General features: G+C 38.1%; 1 protein-coding gene across 1 annotated transcript in view; it reads left to right on the forward strand.

The window, feature by feature from the left end:
- Nucleotides 1–13,509, forward strand: part of LOC124857749 (sodium/hydrogen exchanger 9-like) — a 118,640-nt gene that overhangs the window by 1,450 nt on the left and 103,681 nt on the right. The window contains exons 2-4 of the mRNA XM_047349156.1: nt 3,401–3,600; nt 12,089–12,166; nt 12,344–12,420. Coding sequence (XP_047205112.1) covers nt 3,401–3,600; nt 12,089–12,166; nt 12,344–12,420 — 355 coding nt within the window. The remainder of the gene's footprint in view (nt 1–3,400; nt 3,601–12,088; nt 12,167–12,343; nt 12,421–13,509) is intronic.

Genomic DNA, 13,509 nt, shown 5'->3' on the forward strand with positions numbered 1-13,509 from the left:
CACATCCGGGAGAGTTACGGTGTGGAGAAGCCCCAAAGAAGCGTACCACCCAGACTGTTGCATGCCCAGAGTGAAGCATGGGGGTGGATCAGTGATGGTTTGGGCTGCCATATCATGCCATTCCCTTGGTCCAATACTTGCCAAGGACTACTGAACCATTCTTGAGGACCAAGTGCATCCAATGGTTCAAACATTGTATCCTGAAGACGGTGCCGTGTATCAGGATGACAATGCACCAATACACACAGCAAGACTGGTGAAAGATTGGTTTGATGAACATGAAAGTGAAGTTGAACATCTCCCATGGCCTGCACAGTCACCAGATCTAAATATTATTGAGCCACTTTGGGGTGTTTTGGAGGAGCGAGTCAGGAAACCTTTTCCTCCACCAGTATCACGTAGTGACCTGGCCACTACCCTGCAAGAAGAATAGCTTAAAATCCCTCTGACCACTGTGCAGGACTTGTATATGTCATTCCCAAGACGAATTGACGCTGTATTGGCTGCAAAAGGAGGCCCTACACTATACTAATAAATTATTGTGGTCTAAAACCAGGTGTTTCAGTTTCATTGTACAACCCCTGTATTGGTCTAATGTAATCAAATTTTCTGAGAAACTAAGTTTTGGGTTTTTATTAGGTGTAAACCATTGTCATTAAAATTTCGAAAAAAATTTATCTACCTATATCTCTGTGTGTAATGGATGTACATGATATCTTCACATTTTGAATAACTGGAATATATTAGCTATAGATTATATTGTAATTTTATTAAGATTGCTTGCATGGCGATGAAGCTTTTGTCAGAATCTCATCATTTTGGTTTATATCTAGTTTGTGTCAGCATTAGGTTGTTAGAATTTTCTTACACCTATCTGGTAATTCACCTCACAAAGCTAAAGCAAGATGAACATGTTTTTAACATGTACAGCTACAGTAAACAGTTTACATATGCTTTCTATTGGGAGGAGTTCTGTAAATCTTAGGGCTTTTAATGATGCATTCGAGTATTTATTTAGCATCCGGATGATCATATACAACAACCAACTTTAAGGAATTTCTAAAGCACGATTTAGATTTAGAAGTTTGCATTTTTCCTATCCCCACAGGGTCAAAATTATACTTACTGGTTTAAAATAAAAGCATGGTCCTCAGATATAGTTCTTTAGATGTCATTTAGCAAATCATACTTCCACCATTTTTTGTTTGTTTCCATAAGCAAGCTTCTGGGATGATTCCTGTTGGATATTTGGCCACTCGTCATTTAAATGTTTTGGTTTTCTGCCATGTTTTTTTTACATATACAAATTTTCAGATCTGCTTTATCCAATCCAAAACCAGTATTAATGTGTGTATGGGTTCATGGTTCTGTTGGAACACAAAATTGTGTCTAAAAACAATGGGAAGATTCTGGAGCTTGTCCAGCTTGTGCAATGCACCAGTACCTCTGGTAGCAAAACCGCCCCACAGCACAATGCCACCACCACCATGCTTGACTGTAGATTGTTTTTTGGTTTGAAAGATTCTAAATTTACTTCTTGTCACTAGGGGCTGCACGGTGGTGCAGTTGGTAGCACTGTTGCCTTGCAGCAAGAAGGTCCTGGGTTCAATTCCTGGCTGGGGGTCTTTCTGCATGGAGTTTGCATGTTCTCCCTGTGCATGTGTGGGTTCTCACCGAGTACTCCGGCTTCCTCCCACAGTCCAAAGACATGCCTGTTAGGTTAATTGGTCACTCTAAATTGCCCTTAGGTGTATGAATGAGTGTGTGTGGTTGTTTGTGTGTTGCCCTGCGATGGACTGGCAACCTGTCCAGGGTGTACCCTGCCTTTCGCCCATAGACTGCTGGAGATAGGCACCAGTTCCCCTGCGACCCACTATGGAATAAGCGGTAGAAAATGACTGACTGATGAGATTCTAAATTTACTTCTTGTCACTAGGCCATTATAGTTTAATCTCTTTCTTTTCTGATCATAAAACTCTCAGTCAGTGGCAGTATAAAATTTGCTTTACTGCAGCCAGTGACTCTGGTGTTCATGGCATCTTGTAACCTTGGTGTTTGCTGAATTGTATTCTATCATCCTAACTATTTCCGTTCTGTTGATGATGGCAGTTTGGGCCGGATAGTTGAAACTTAGACATAACTGTGCGTTCCGACAGAATGACAAACCCAATAACACATAAACTCTGGGTTGGAAATGAAAAATCAGGCTTTTGGATTGGCATTACACAAAATGGACAGAATAATGATGGAATACATTCATATTCTTCAACTTTACCTAAAATCAACAGGAAGATGGTTGAAATTGTGTCACCAGCATGTTTTAGAAGACGCTGATACCAAGCACAAATCAAAGCTTGCTTTGGATTGGACAAAGCAGGCTAACGTTAAATTTCTGGGATGGCCATGACCTCAACCCCTCTCAAAATGATGTTGTGAAGACTCAGGTCACTAATCAGGTTAAATGAACTCTGCCAAGAAGAGTGGTCAAATATTCAGGCAAAAAGTAATTTGGATATGCATAGTTTTGAGGCTGTATGTAAAATCTCGTGTTGGTTAGAGTAAATCTACAATCAGCTCAAATTTGTGTCCCCGATTTAGTTTTTTATGTCATCAGTTATTTCTTGTTTGATCTTTTTACCTGCTTAAATCCTTCATCAAAGAGCCAAAGTTAATATGGTCTTAATGTCCATAGTAAAAGCATTTAAACCTTTTATGAGAATTATTTGCTAAATTAATTTACAGTATCTTGCCCTGTTCAGGATGTTGCGTTAAATCTTCCTAATACTTAAGGCAATCCTCAGCTAATAGAATAGACTGACAGCAGGGTTGCACAATATAGCGCAAATTTGTCATCATCACCATGCAAGTCTGCACAATATCCAAAGAACTGTTTGGACAGCAATATTAACTTAATATAAAGTGCAATGAATCCATGCTTTGTAGGCCAGTAATACATTGTGTGATGCTCCTGTTTAAAGCAGCAGATGTTTCAGTACAGAGAGTAAGAAACTGTATAGTCAGGCATCTATAGTTTTTTATTAGTCAGATGCAAATGCTTCCAATAAAACCAAACTGTTGGAATGTTTAATGTGATAATGTGTTTATATTTATTAATATGTGTTTGTTTAACATCTAAATCTGGTGCTCCCTTTTTGGAGGCTGTGTTTGTAATAAACCAAAAGCTGAAAAACATGAACACTGAAGTCTTAATTGTTAGTTTATTTTATTTAAGTCATATCGTCATAACTACATTCACCACTACCATCGTATAACACATGATGTCCTTTTGCAATATTGGAAGATAATACTTGAACAGTAAGCTACATTCACATTTATTAGATTTTTAATGTATCTGAACTTGATCATATTTTGCAAGCATTTCTTTGTAAATCTTTTGCAGGTGTTTTTTTGGGTTTAGCCCTCAAGTACTTGTGGTCGGACCGAGAGGAGCATTTGGAGAACATGGGCAGTGTGTGCTCTTGCCACGGTCTGAACAGCACTCCTCGTGTCATAATGGTCAACACCTCATCCCACGGGCACTGTTACAGACATATTGGAAAGATGGGCCAGAGATGCTTGCAGCTCTCAAGTCCCCACATGGTAACTATGGCAATTTGGTTTGACCTTCAGATGAAAGCAAATCTTTTACACGGATAAGCTTTTGTATGTTGTGAGATTAGTATAACTAGAAGCAGAGTGTTCTACAAACTCACCGGCTTTGAAAAGACGTATAATTAGCATTGCAGCAGAATGCAAGCGTTTTGGATGCACCCTGAGTATTTGCATCAACATGATCTTCTAATGGCTCTTTGTTATTAGTTTTTCGGGTTGTTTTCATCGTCCGTTTGTGATTAGAAAAGCACCGTAGTGCATATAAAGAAAGGGAGAGAACTATTTAATCCATATTAGGGATTCTTAGGAGGCAAATATGGTAAAGATTGCATTTTTCAGTTGTTCTGTGAGGACTCTTAAGTGAAACAGCTTCTACACAAATCCAGTTCTTTTAGATCATTTTTAGATTGAGATATATAGCAATGACAAACTGAAACTCTTTGAATGCATTATTTAGCCTGCTTGAAAATGTCTTCTCGGGCCAATTTCCAAGTTTGCCGTATTTCAATAATGAGATACGCTTGCAAGTGGATGTTTGTGGCAGATTGCACTGCACTGCAGAAAAGAGAGGAAGGTGTCTCAGCAGACACTGCAGACGTTTCCTCTTGGATAAACATCTCACAATTCAACCTGTGGCACAGAGCGCAGTTATGGATGTGAATAGCTCCCGTCTTTTTTAAGTTGACAGGCTCTATTATAAGACAGACACTAAAACATACAGTGATGTGTACAGTTTATGGTAACTGTAGCCTTGAAGAGATATATAGCTGATGAAGATTTAGAGAGGTGGAAATGGAGGTAATTAATTTCATTGATAAAGGCTGCAGGGAGATCATTATACCTTAATGATTGAAGATTTGATGTAAGAATATGCTCTGTCATTGTTTTCTTATCAACTCTGTTAGGGAGATTGATTTTAAATGCTGAGTATAAAGTGTCTCCTTATATAGACACATATCTTTAGCCTGTAATTTTGCACAAGCCTAATGTGGAAGCCAAAACATGGAGGCACACTTTACTTAAAACATGTGCAACATAATCCTTGTAAGTTACTGGTAGTGTAATTATTATTATTATTTGTTTATTACATAGATTCATTATGCACAGAGAGATGTAGTTCAAGCATTTGTTTTTGTTAATTTAGAAGATTGTGGCTTACAACCAGGGGTGAAAGTCAGCCGGTACGGTCCGGTACTGCGTACCAATAAAAGATTCTGCACCGGTACGTAATACCGGGAAGAGGGAAGAACGGCTGTCTGCTATGAAACTGTCATCCAGAACCAGTTACGGCTGCAAAAATTCACGAGCAAACAAAGAAGATCAGATCCGCCACCAATAGGCAGTCTAAAACACGATTTAATCAGTTTATAAATATAGCTATTTTCCAAATAGTTTCTGAACTGTTCTGCTATGCTGGAGCCTCAAAGCTCTTGCTTGGCTTCTCTCTCCTCGGAGGTCGAGGCTTTTGTGAACGGCCAGCCTTTAAAACGAGCACCGCTACGTTTAATGTTTGTCTGCTCGATGCTAAATACCCCAGATAAAAGCACAGGGAGAAAAACTAGTTGTGTTTCATGTTATGTTGCTGAATTACAACAACACAGTACAGCTCGAAAACACTGCTTATGACCAGAGAGTTCACGTACAATACATGAGAGCGCATGCGCGCTTACCTCCAAAACAGAACGGTTGCCAAGGAGATCGGTGCGTTTGATTTAATGGACTGGGAGATTTTACACAGGTGGTGCACAGACATAAAAACCGACTCCGGTACACTTTGCTCTTTTGTTCTGTTTTTGCATTACAGAATATACAAATTTACAATTTACAATGTAAAATATACACATATCTAACAGAAAAGGTGCATTTGCAACATCTGTATGCTTTCACCCCTGCTTACAACTAAAGTAGAACCGAAAATGCAGATACCTAAGACCAATAAAATTTATTTTTTATGACAAATTTAAAATGTTATGGCCTGCACAATCATGGGGAGAACTGCTGATTTCACAGATGTCGAGCAAACTGTAACCTCCACAATGAGGGGAAGCTAAGGTTCATTGCTAAAGAAGCTGGCTCTTCTGAGAGTGCTGTGTACAAGTAAGTTAATGGAAAGTTTGGTGCATGGGAAAAGTGTGGTAGAAAACGGAACACAAGTCTGTCTAAGAGTTTGGGGGAGATTTAAAAGGCGTGAACTGTGGTTGGATCCGTGCTTCAACAGTACCGTGTCCATATTCCTTGTTTTAAGCCACTCCTGAACCAGAGGCACCGTCGGAAGCATTCCACTTCTCTGAAGTGGGCTTCATTTACATCTAATGGTAGAACCTTATTAGTCCCTTCCAAACGTTTATTGCCCTTGAAAATAACTTTCCTCTATTTTGCTGAGGGCACTTCAATTCAACTTAATTCAGTTTATTTATATAGCGCCAATTCACAACACATGTTGTCTCAAGGCACTTCACAACAGTCAGGTACATACATTCCAATTAATCCTAACCATTGAACAGTGCAGTCAGATTCAGTTATTTATTCAAATTGGATAAAAAGTTTTTCTGTCTAAGGAAACCCAGCAGATTGCATCGAGTCAGTGACTTGCAGCATTCACTCCTCCTAGATGAGCATGTAGAGACAGTGGACAGTCACTGGCGTTGACTTTGCAGCAACCCCTCATACTGAGCATGCATGTAGCGACAGTGGAGAGGAAAAACTCCCTTTTAACAGGAAGAAACCTCCAGCAGAACCAGGCTCAGTGTGAGCAGCCATCTGCCACAAGCGACTGGGGGTTTGAGAGAACAGAGCAGAGACACAAAGAGAACAAAGAAGCACTGATCCAGGAGTCCTTTCTATGGGAAGGAAAAGTAAATGTTAATGGATGTAGCTCCTTTAGTCGTTTCATCTAGAAAGAAAGAACAGAAAAACTCTGTGCCAGTTTTCAAGGTTAGAGTCTGAAAGAGAGCACATAGAGTTAGTCACAGTAAAAGCTCAGTCAATTGCCATGTCTAGGAGAGAGAAAGGGTTAAACACTGAAAGACAGGGTCATGTGGATCATCGGTAGAGGGTGAGCATTAAGTTGTTGCCAGCAGAAGCTTGGACGATGCCCCTCTCCAGAAAGGTGTCACAGGTAGACACAGAGTCAGGCCAGGTGTAGCTTCTAGGAAGAGAAAAGAGGGAGAACATAAAGTTAAAAGCTGAAATAACAGCAAATAATGCAAAATTGGAGAGTAGTTTGAGAATGTAGCGAAGAGGGTGAAAGTTGTCATTATGTCCTCCAGCAGCCTAAGCCTATAGCAGCATAACTACAGAGACAGCTCAGGATAACCTAAGCTACTCTAACTATAAGCTTTATCAAAAAGGAAAGTTTTAAGTCTAGCCTTAAAAGTAGACAGGGTGTCTGCCTCATGGACTAAAACTGGGAGCTGGTTCCACAGTAGAGGAGCCTGATAACTAAAGGATCTGCCTCCCATTCTACTTCTAGAGACTCTAGGAACCACCAGTAAACCTGCAGTCTGAGAACGAAGTGCTCTGTTAGGAACGTATGGAACAATCAGATCTCTGATGTATGATGGAGCTAGATCATTAAGGGCTTTATATGTGAGGAGGAGAATTTTAAATTCTATTCTGGATTTAACAGGGAGCCAATGAAGGGAAGCTAAAATAGGAGAAATATGATCTCTCTTTTTAATTTTCATCAAAACTCTTGCTGCAGCATTTTGAATCACCTGAAGGCTTTTAACTGCATTTTGTGGACATCCTGATAGTGAAGAATTACAATAGTCCAGCCTTGAAGTAACAGATGCATGGACTAATTTTTCAACGTCACTCCTGGATAGGATATTTCTAATTTTGGCAATGTTCCGGAGATGAAAGAAGGAAATCCTAGAAACCTGTTTATTATGGGATTTAAATGACATGTCCTGGTCAAAAATAACACCAAGGTTTTTTACTTTATTACCGGAGGTCAATTTAATGCCATCCAGGTTAAGTGATTGACTAAGCAGTTTCTTTTTTAAATACTCCGGTCCAAAGACGACAACTTCTCTCTTGTCTGAATTTAGAAGCAGAAAATTTAAAGTCATCCAAGTTTTTATATCTTCAAGCACATGCTTGTAGTCTATCTAACTGGTTGGGCTCATCAGGATTCATGGATAAGTAAAGCTGAGTATCATCAGCATAACAGTGAAAATTTATTCCATGCTTCCCTCTATGGCACTTCATGACACTGCTTACAAAGAACAACCATAGTTTATTAGATGCTGTGTAGTTTGTGGCCTCTGCCAAATGGATGTCTTTTTAGTCTTGTGAATAAAATCTTTCCTCTGAGCTGTCTATCTGTACTCCAAAGTTTCTGGCTCTAAAACATTTGCCTGCCAACAGCTGTTCGTGCTGAGCTGCAATTCAGTATTTTCTCAGTGTGAAAAAATTGAGTGTATGAAAAATCAAGTTAGAAAATAGTTAGGTGGAAAAACAGAAAATCACAATAATGTAGTAATCAGTCAATTTATCTTTATATCTATATATCATCTATATAACTGACTGATTATTATAATTGACTGATATGCAGTATACATATATATATATATATATATATATATATATATATATATTTGTGGAAATTACAAATCATCTGGGCCAAGTATAAGTCTTATCTAATGGCTTCGACTCCTTGGCGTGTTATGAATGCCAAGGTCTCATTAGTAAACCAGCAGAGGCTACCGTACAGGCCATTACATCGGTCAGACCGTGTGTGGACCTCGAGCCATTAGGCCTTATACATATGGGGAGCTAGCACAGAGAGATAAGGATTTCATTGCATTACTGAGTCCATTATGTGCCACTGGGGAGAACAGCATTAAAGTTTGTGGTCTGATTAAATTTAGCACTGCTCAGCCAAAGAGGCAATTAGTGTATACAACACACCTCCATCTTCAACTTTGTGGTGCAGGTGGCCCTTAGAATAAAACTGCTGGTATATGCATAATTTACTCATTCCAGTGGCCATGTTGGCTTTTGTGATGCTTATTTATGTTTATCTTAGATTTTAACAATGCATAAATGCTATGCTTTGTTGGTTACTGCAGCCACGAGAAAAGTAATTTATAGAGTGCTGGGTTATGAATGCAGAGCCATTTGTTGATCTAGTTACCTCTTCAAATGCATAATTTGTCAAAAAGCATGCTGGCTCACTGATTTCTATAGTGGAGTCTCCATCATTGAATTTATGCTGTAATTCAACAAACCATGCAACTAATTCACCCTGGGTAAATATTCATTAGAGCCTGGGCATGTCCTGGAAATAGAACATTAGCAGAGGGTTTCATCTATCAACATTATTTATGCTCTTCAGGCTGTTATTGCAGTTAGTTTAAGGGCAGTTGTAAGTTGGTCTCACCAGATCTCATCATTTGGACAGACGGTTTGACTATCCTAATCTTTTTTTTTTAAATAAAACCTTTAGATTTCTGCTGTTTTTTCCTTACAAATCTACCCACAATACAAATTAAAGTCACCCAAGGGTGAAATTGCACATGCAATACTGCCTTACAGATTGGCTTGTGTTACATCTCATTGGCTGAGATGAGAAACATTCAAAGAGAGAGAATATAAATACAGAAATACCGCATACTATAGCTATTGTTTGTGTTGAAGGTACTGTAATTTGCAGCATGGATTTTGTTGCTTATTTATGGCACAGCCCTGCCATAATTGTGGTACTTCCTTATTTCTAAATGTTCTAGCAGCTTTTTGGATGCAGATAGCTATAATTTGTATTTTGCTTTGTGGTTTTCATTAATCACCTAACACATTGGCAGTGTGCTCAATCAGCATGATGTCATAATATCACTAAGTGCAGGAGAGCTCCAAAGCAGTGAATACCATCAATTCTAGCTATTGGCAACCATGTTATTTCATTCTATCACTCTAATCCAAGTATCTACCATTCCCCATTTTTTTGACAGCACCTGATAGATTTTTAATGTGTTTTTATTTATTATAATTGAGTACAGCCTTTTGCAACCTTCTGATTCAAGCAACAAATGAGCATTGTTAGGACAGTGAATAACACAGACAGGAAAAGTTAATGGAAAGCTTACATTTATTAAAACTGTGCTTCATTTCACTTGAAAAGTGATTCAGTGAAGAGCAATTATCTAATGTATACATGCATGCCTTTATATGAAGTAAACAAATGAAACTGTAAAAAGAATGATTTATCATGTATTTTACAAGGAATCGATCTGAAGAGTGAACATTTTTGCTGTCTTGAGGGAAATTTAGCACACTTAAAGAAGCACAATAAGGGTCTCTGTACATCCCTCAGGATTCAGAATTTATTTAACATTTCAGTAAAAAATGTAGAAATAGATGAGAGCGGGGATTTGCTAAAATCAAGAATAAAATGTATTAATAAACCAACATCTATTAGTAGCTGATTATCTTTAGAAAAAAACAAAGAAAAAAAATAACAAAATCTAAGTCTGTTATGATTTTATAGGAGCTTGAGTTTTTGGATTCTTTCATGTCTCGGCTTTTTCCATTTCCCTGTTGTTTATATTATCTAAGTGTTGTCATTGTAATTCATTCCTTTGTGTTTTAGTTTCTTATTTCTTTCTTGTGTTCTTTGTGCATTTAGATTATCTCTGTTAGATTTTCCGAGGGTTCTATTTATCTCCATTCAATTCCTCTGTGTTAATTAGCCTCCCTCCCTCAGCTTCTCTGCCTCAGCTGTTTGTCATTTCCTCCTGATTGCCCACACCTGTTTGCTATGCCTTTCTCCACACTTCCCTTAGTATATACGCTCTCTGGTTGTCATTAATCATTGCTAGTTTCTTCCGTTAGACTGCCGAATGTTCTGTTGCTCATTTTTTCTGCCCGTTGCTGCCTGTGTTCCTAGACCTGTTCTCCCTTCGATCCTCCTGTAAAGTTCTCCTTTGTTTTTTTATTGAAGAACTTTGTTTGCCATTCAATGTGCATTTGAATCCTTCACAAACTGACATGACCATGACAAAATCAAAACAACACAAACTCCTCTTTATTTATTATTCCTCTGCTGATGAATTAAATAATTGTTAACATGGTTGTTTAAATGACCACAGTTAAAGTGGATTAAACATCTGAGTGTTACCAGTTGCTTATCAGTTTCTAAGATGCTGAAAGGAAAGTAAGTTCTAATATCTTACTCCCAGTTTATACTACAGCTCCTGTCCTCACCAACGGTGCCTTGCTACAGAAGCACACCTGCACACAGTGTCTCTAGGGGCATGTTCTTTCAGCCTGATATGCAGGTCCACATTTTTGTATCAGTCTGCATGAAGTGCAAGTGCTGCTTGCCAAACAGAAAGAGCAGCAAGGTCAAATCTGAAAGTGTGTTCATTTTAAAAGCCATATGTGTGGTTGAACATACACACAGATACTTTAAAACGTTACATAGACTTTTAAAAAGAGCTAAAATATAACATTTATGAATCCACATTTTGTAGCTAGATATGTATTGGGAACACACTCCCTCTACTTTTGCTACCTGTTTGTGAACACAGGCCGATTGGATCTGCAGTGACATCCGCTGTTTACGATAAGAACTGCAGCAAATTCCATTTACCTAAAGCAAAGGTATTACAATCTCACAGAACCAGCCTGAGTCTGACATGTGGTCCAGGTACTTGTCTCTCAACTTGACTGATGGCAGAGTCTCTGCACAAACAGTTGTTTGGTCAGACTGAGGGTCAATGAAGGCAGTGTTGTTCCTTCTGGCAAATGCGTTGGAGTCTAAAAGGTTCCAAATGTGGGTCACACTGGAACCAGTTGCTAATATGACTGGGAATAGCACTTAAAATATCTTGCTGGGTTACGCTAGACATGCCTCCATAGTCAATAAAGGAACATAGTCTTATGCAAACTTTGCACAAACTTTAAACAAAACAGACCGAATGCATAATGTGGACAAACAGAATATATAACTCAGTCAAACTTGGAGAATTATGTGATCAAATCCACTCATTTAGTCCAGACAGGAACTGCTTATTGGTCCAGTGTTGTGCTGAGTCCACTGGAATCAACCATATAGAAGTGCTCACTTCTGGGGTGGATTAGTCGTGGATTAGGTGGGAGTAGGTAGACCAGTCAGGTGTCAGAGGGACTCAAACCTCCACAAATAAATCCAAACTAACTCCACATATCAAACTTCAGTCCCCACATAGCTACACTTCATAGTAGCTATGTCATTAGGGATACTGTCCTAAAACCCTATCGGCATCCTGTAGCCCAAGCACACAATCACTTCATTGAATAAAACACAGTATTGACATTTACAGTCAATAATCAGTATTTAAATTTATAGTTAACTTAAAATAATTTAAAGTTTTCTGGATTTCTAAATCAACTAAAATAAGATTATCAACCTTAATGAAACTTTTTTTTTGCATCTGATATGAAATATTATTCTGAATCAATCATCCAATAAGTAAAGTCACTCTCTTTTCAGGATACGTTTAATCCGGAGGTCCTTTTCAATCTTTTCCTGCCACCCATCATCTTCTTTGGGGCTTACACCCTGAATCAGGTGAGACAGCTTTAGGAAACCCACATTATTTAGCTAGACCTTTATTAACTTGTGGACCATCAGTTTAAAATATTTACAGCTTTATGGTATGTTGTGCTGCCAAATGACTGTACGTGTTGACAACAACTTCTCTATTTCATGTTTCTAACTGTAGCTGCTTTTTGATTCATGTTCCAGAGACGATTCATTGAGAATCTGGGGTCTGTTCTGACCTATGCTTTTCTGGGCACCATGATCAGCTTTTTGTGCATAGGGTAAGTGTTCTGTTCATTCACACTAATAACACCACAAACACAAAAACTTCAAAATGTGTAGCTTAGTTTCATAAGTAATTCTAATCGAACCGTAGGTCCAATTTTTATTTGTGTTTATATGTATGAGTGCATGTCATTTATACATGAATTCAGTTCCTGTCAGTGCTAGTAAAGGACTGATTATGCTAGCACCCTGCAATATGATGACGTCAGCTACAGAAAAAAAGTTAGGTTTGATACTGTATGTAGCGAGCTGTTTACCTTTTTTTTTTTCTTAACCATATCTCTGCAGAGAGAGAAAAAACAAATACCATAGCATATGCAAAACACAGGCTGTTAATATTTAATTAATTAATATGTTTACCTCCATTCTTGTCAATAGCCATGGAGTTGACAAAGCAGAAAAAATGTGATTACCTCAGGTCACTTCTGAAGTCTCAGCTGGTCTATAGGGACCACCAGAATCAATGTAAATTGTTTCCAGTGCAAATTAGTCAATTCAAATGGGTTATGCGTAAGATTTGAGCATTTGTATTATTGGTAATTAGCATAATTTATCCACAATAGTTTACTATTAAAAACTGAGATACATGTGGTTTAAACATGTGGGTACAAAATGATATGTGTAGGGGAACAAAATGAAAGGGCCGAAATTTTATTCATCTTCAATTGATACTGTAATTCATTTATCGGTACAAATAAAAGTCACTATTATTGTATAAAGTTGGTGAGTTGCAAATTAGTCATTTAGTGGTGCTAAAGTTATTATTACTGTGCCTTTTGCAGAAACGCACTTTACACAAAATTACATTAGTAGGCTGCACACTCCCTGGCACAATTTTGTATTGTAAATAAATGATTTACTGTAAATATGTAAAAGGAACTCCATGGATTTAGATATTACTTTAAACAGAAAATCAAGATATTGCAACACTTCACTTTTTTTGTTACTTATTTCTGCAGCACATTTTGAGTAGTGGGTTATTTATTTTGTGTCGACATAATGGGTGCATGTTGAATATACTTCCTTAGATTTGTTTGCTGGTTTGAGCAGCGTTTTTGCATCTCTGTGTAAAATGTCTCCTTGCT

This window comes from Girardinichthys multiradiatus, chromosome 21 (genome assembly GCF_021462225.1).
Source record: "Girardinichthys multiradiatus isolate DD_20200921_A chromosome 21, DD_fGirMul_XY1, whole genome shotgun sequence".
Taxonomy (NCBI): Eukaryota; Metazoa; Chordata; class Actinopteri; order Cyprinodontiformes; family Goodeidae; genus Girardinichthys; species Girardinichthys multiradiatus.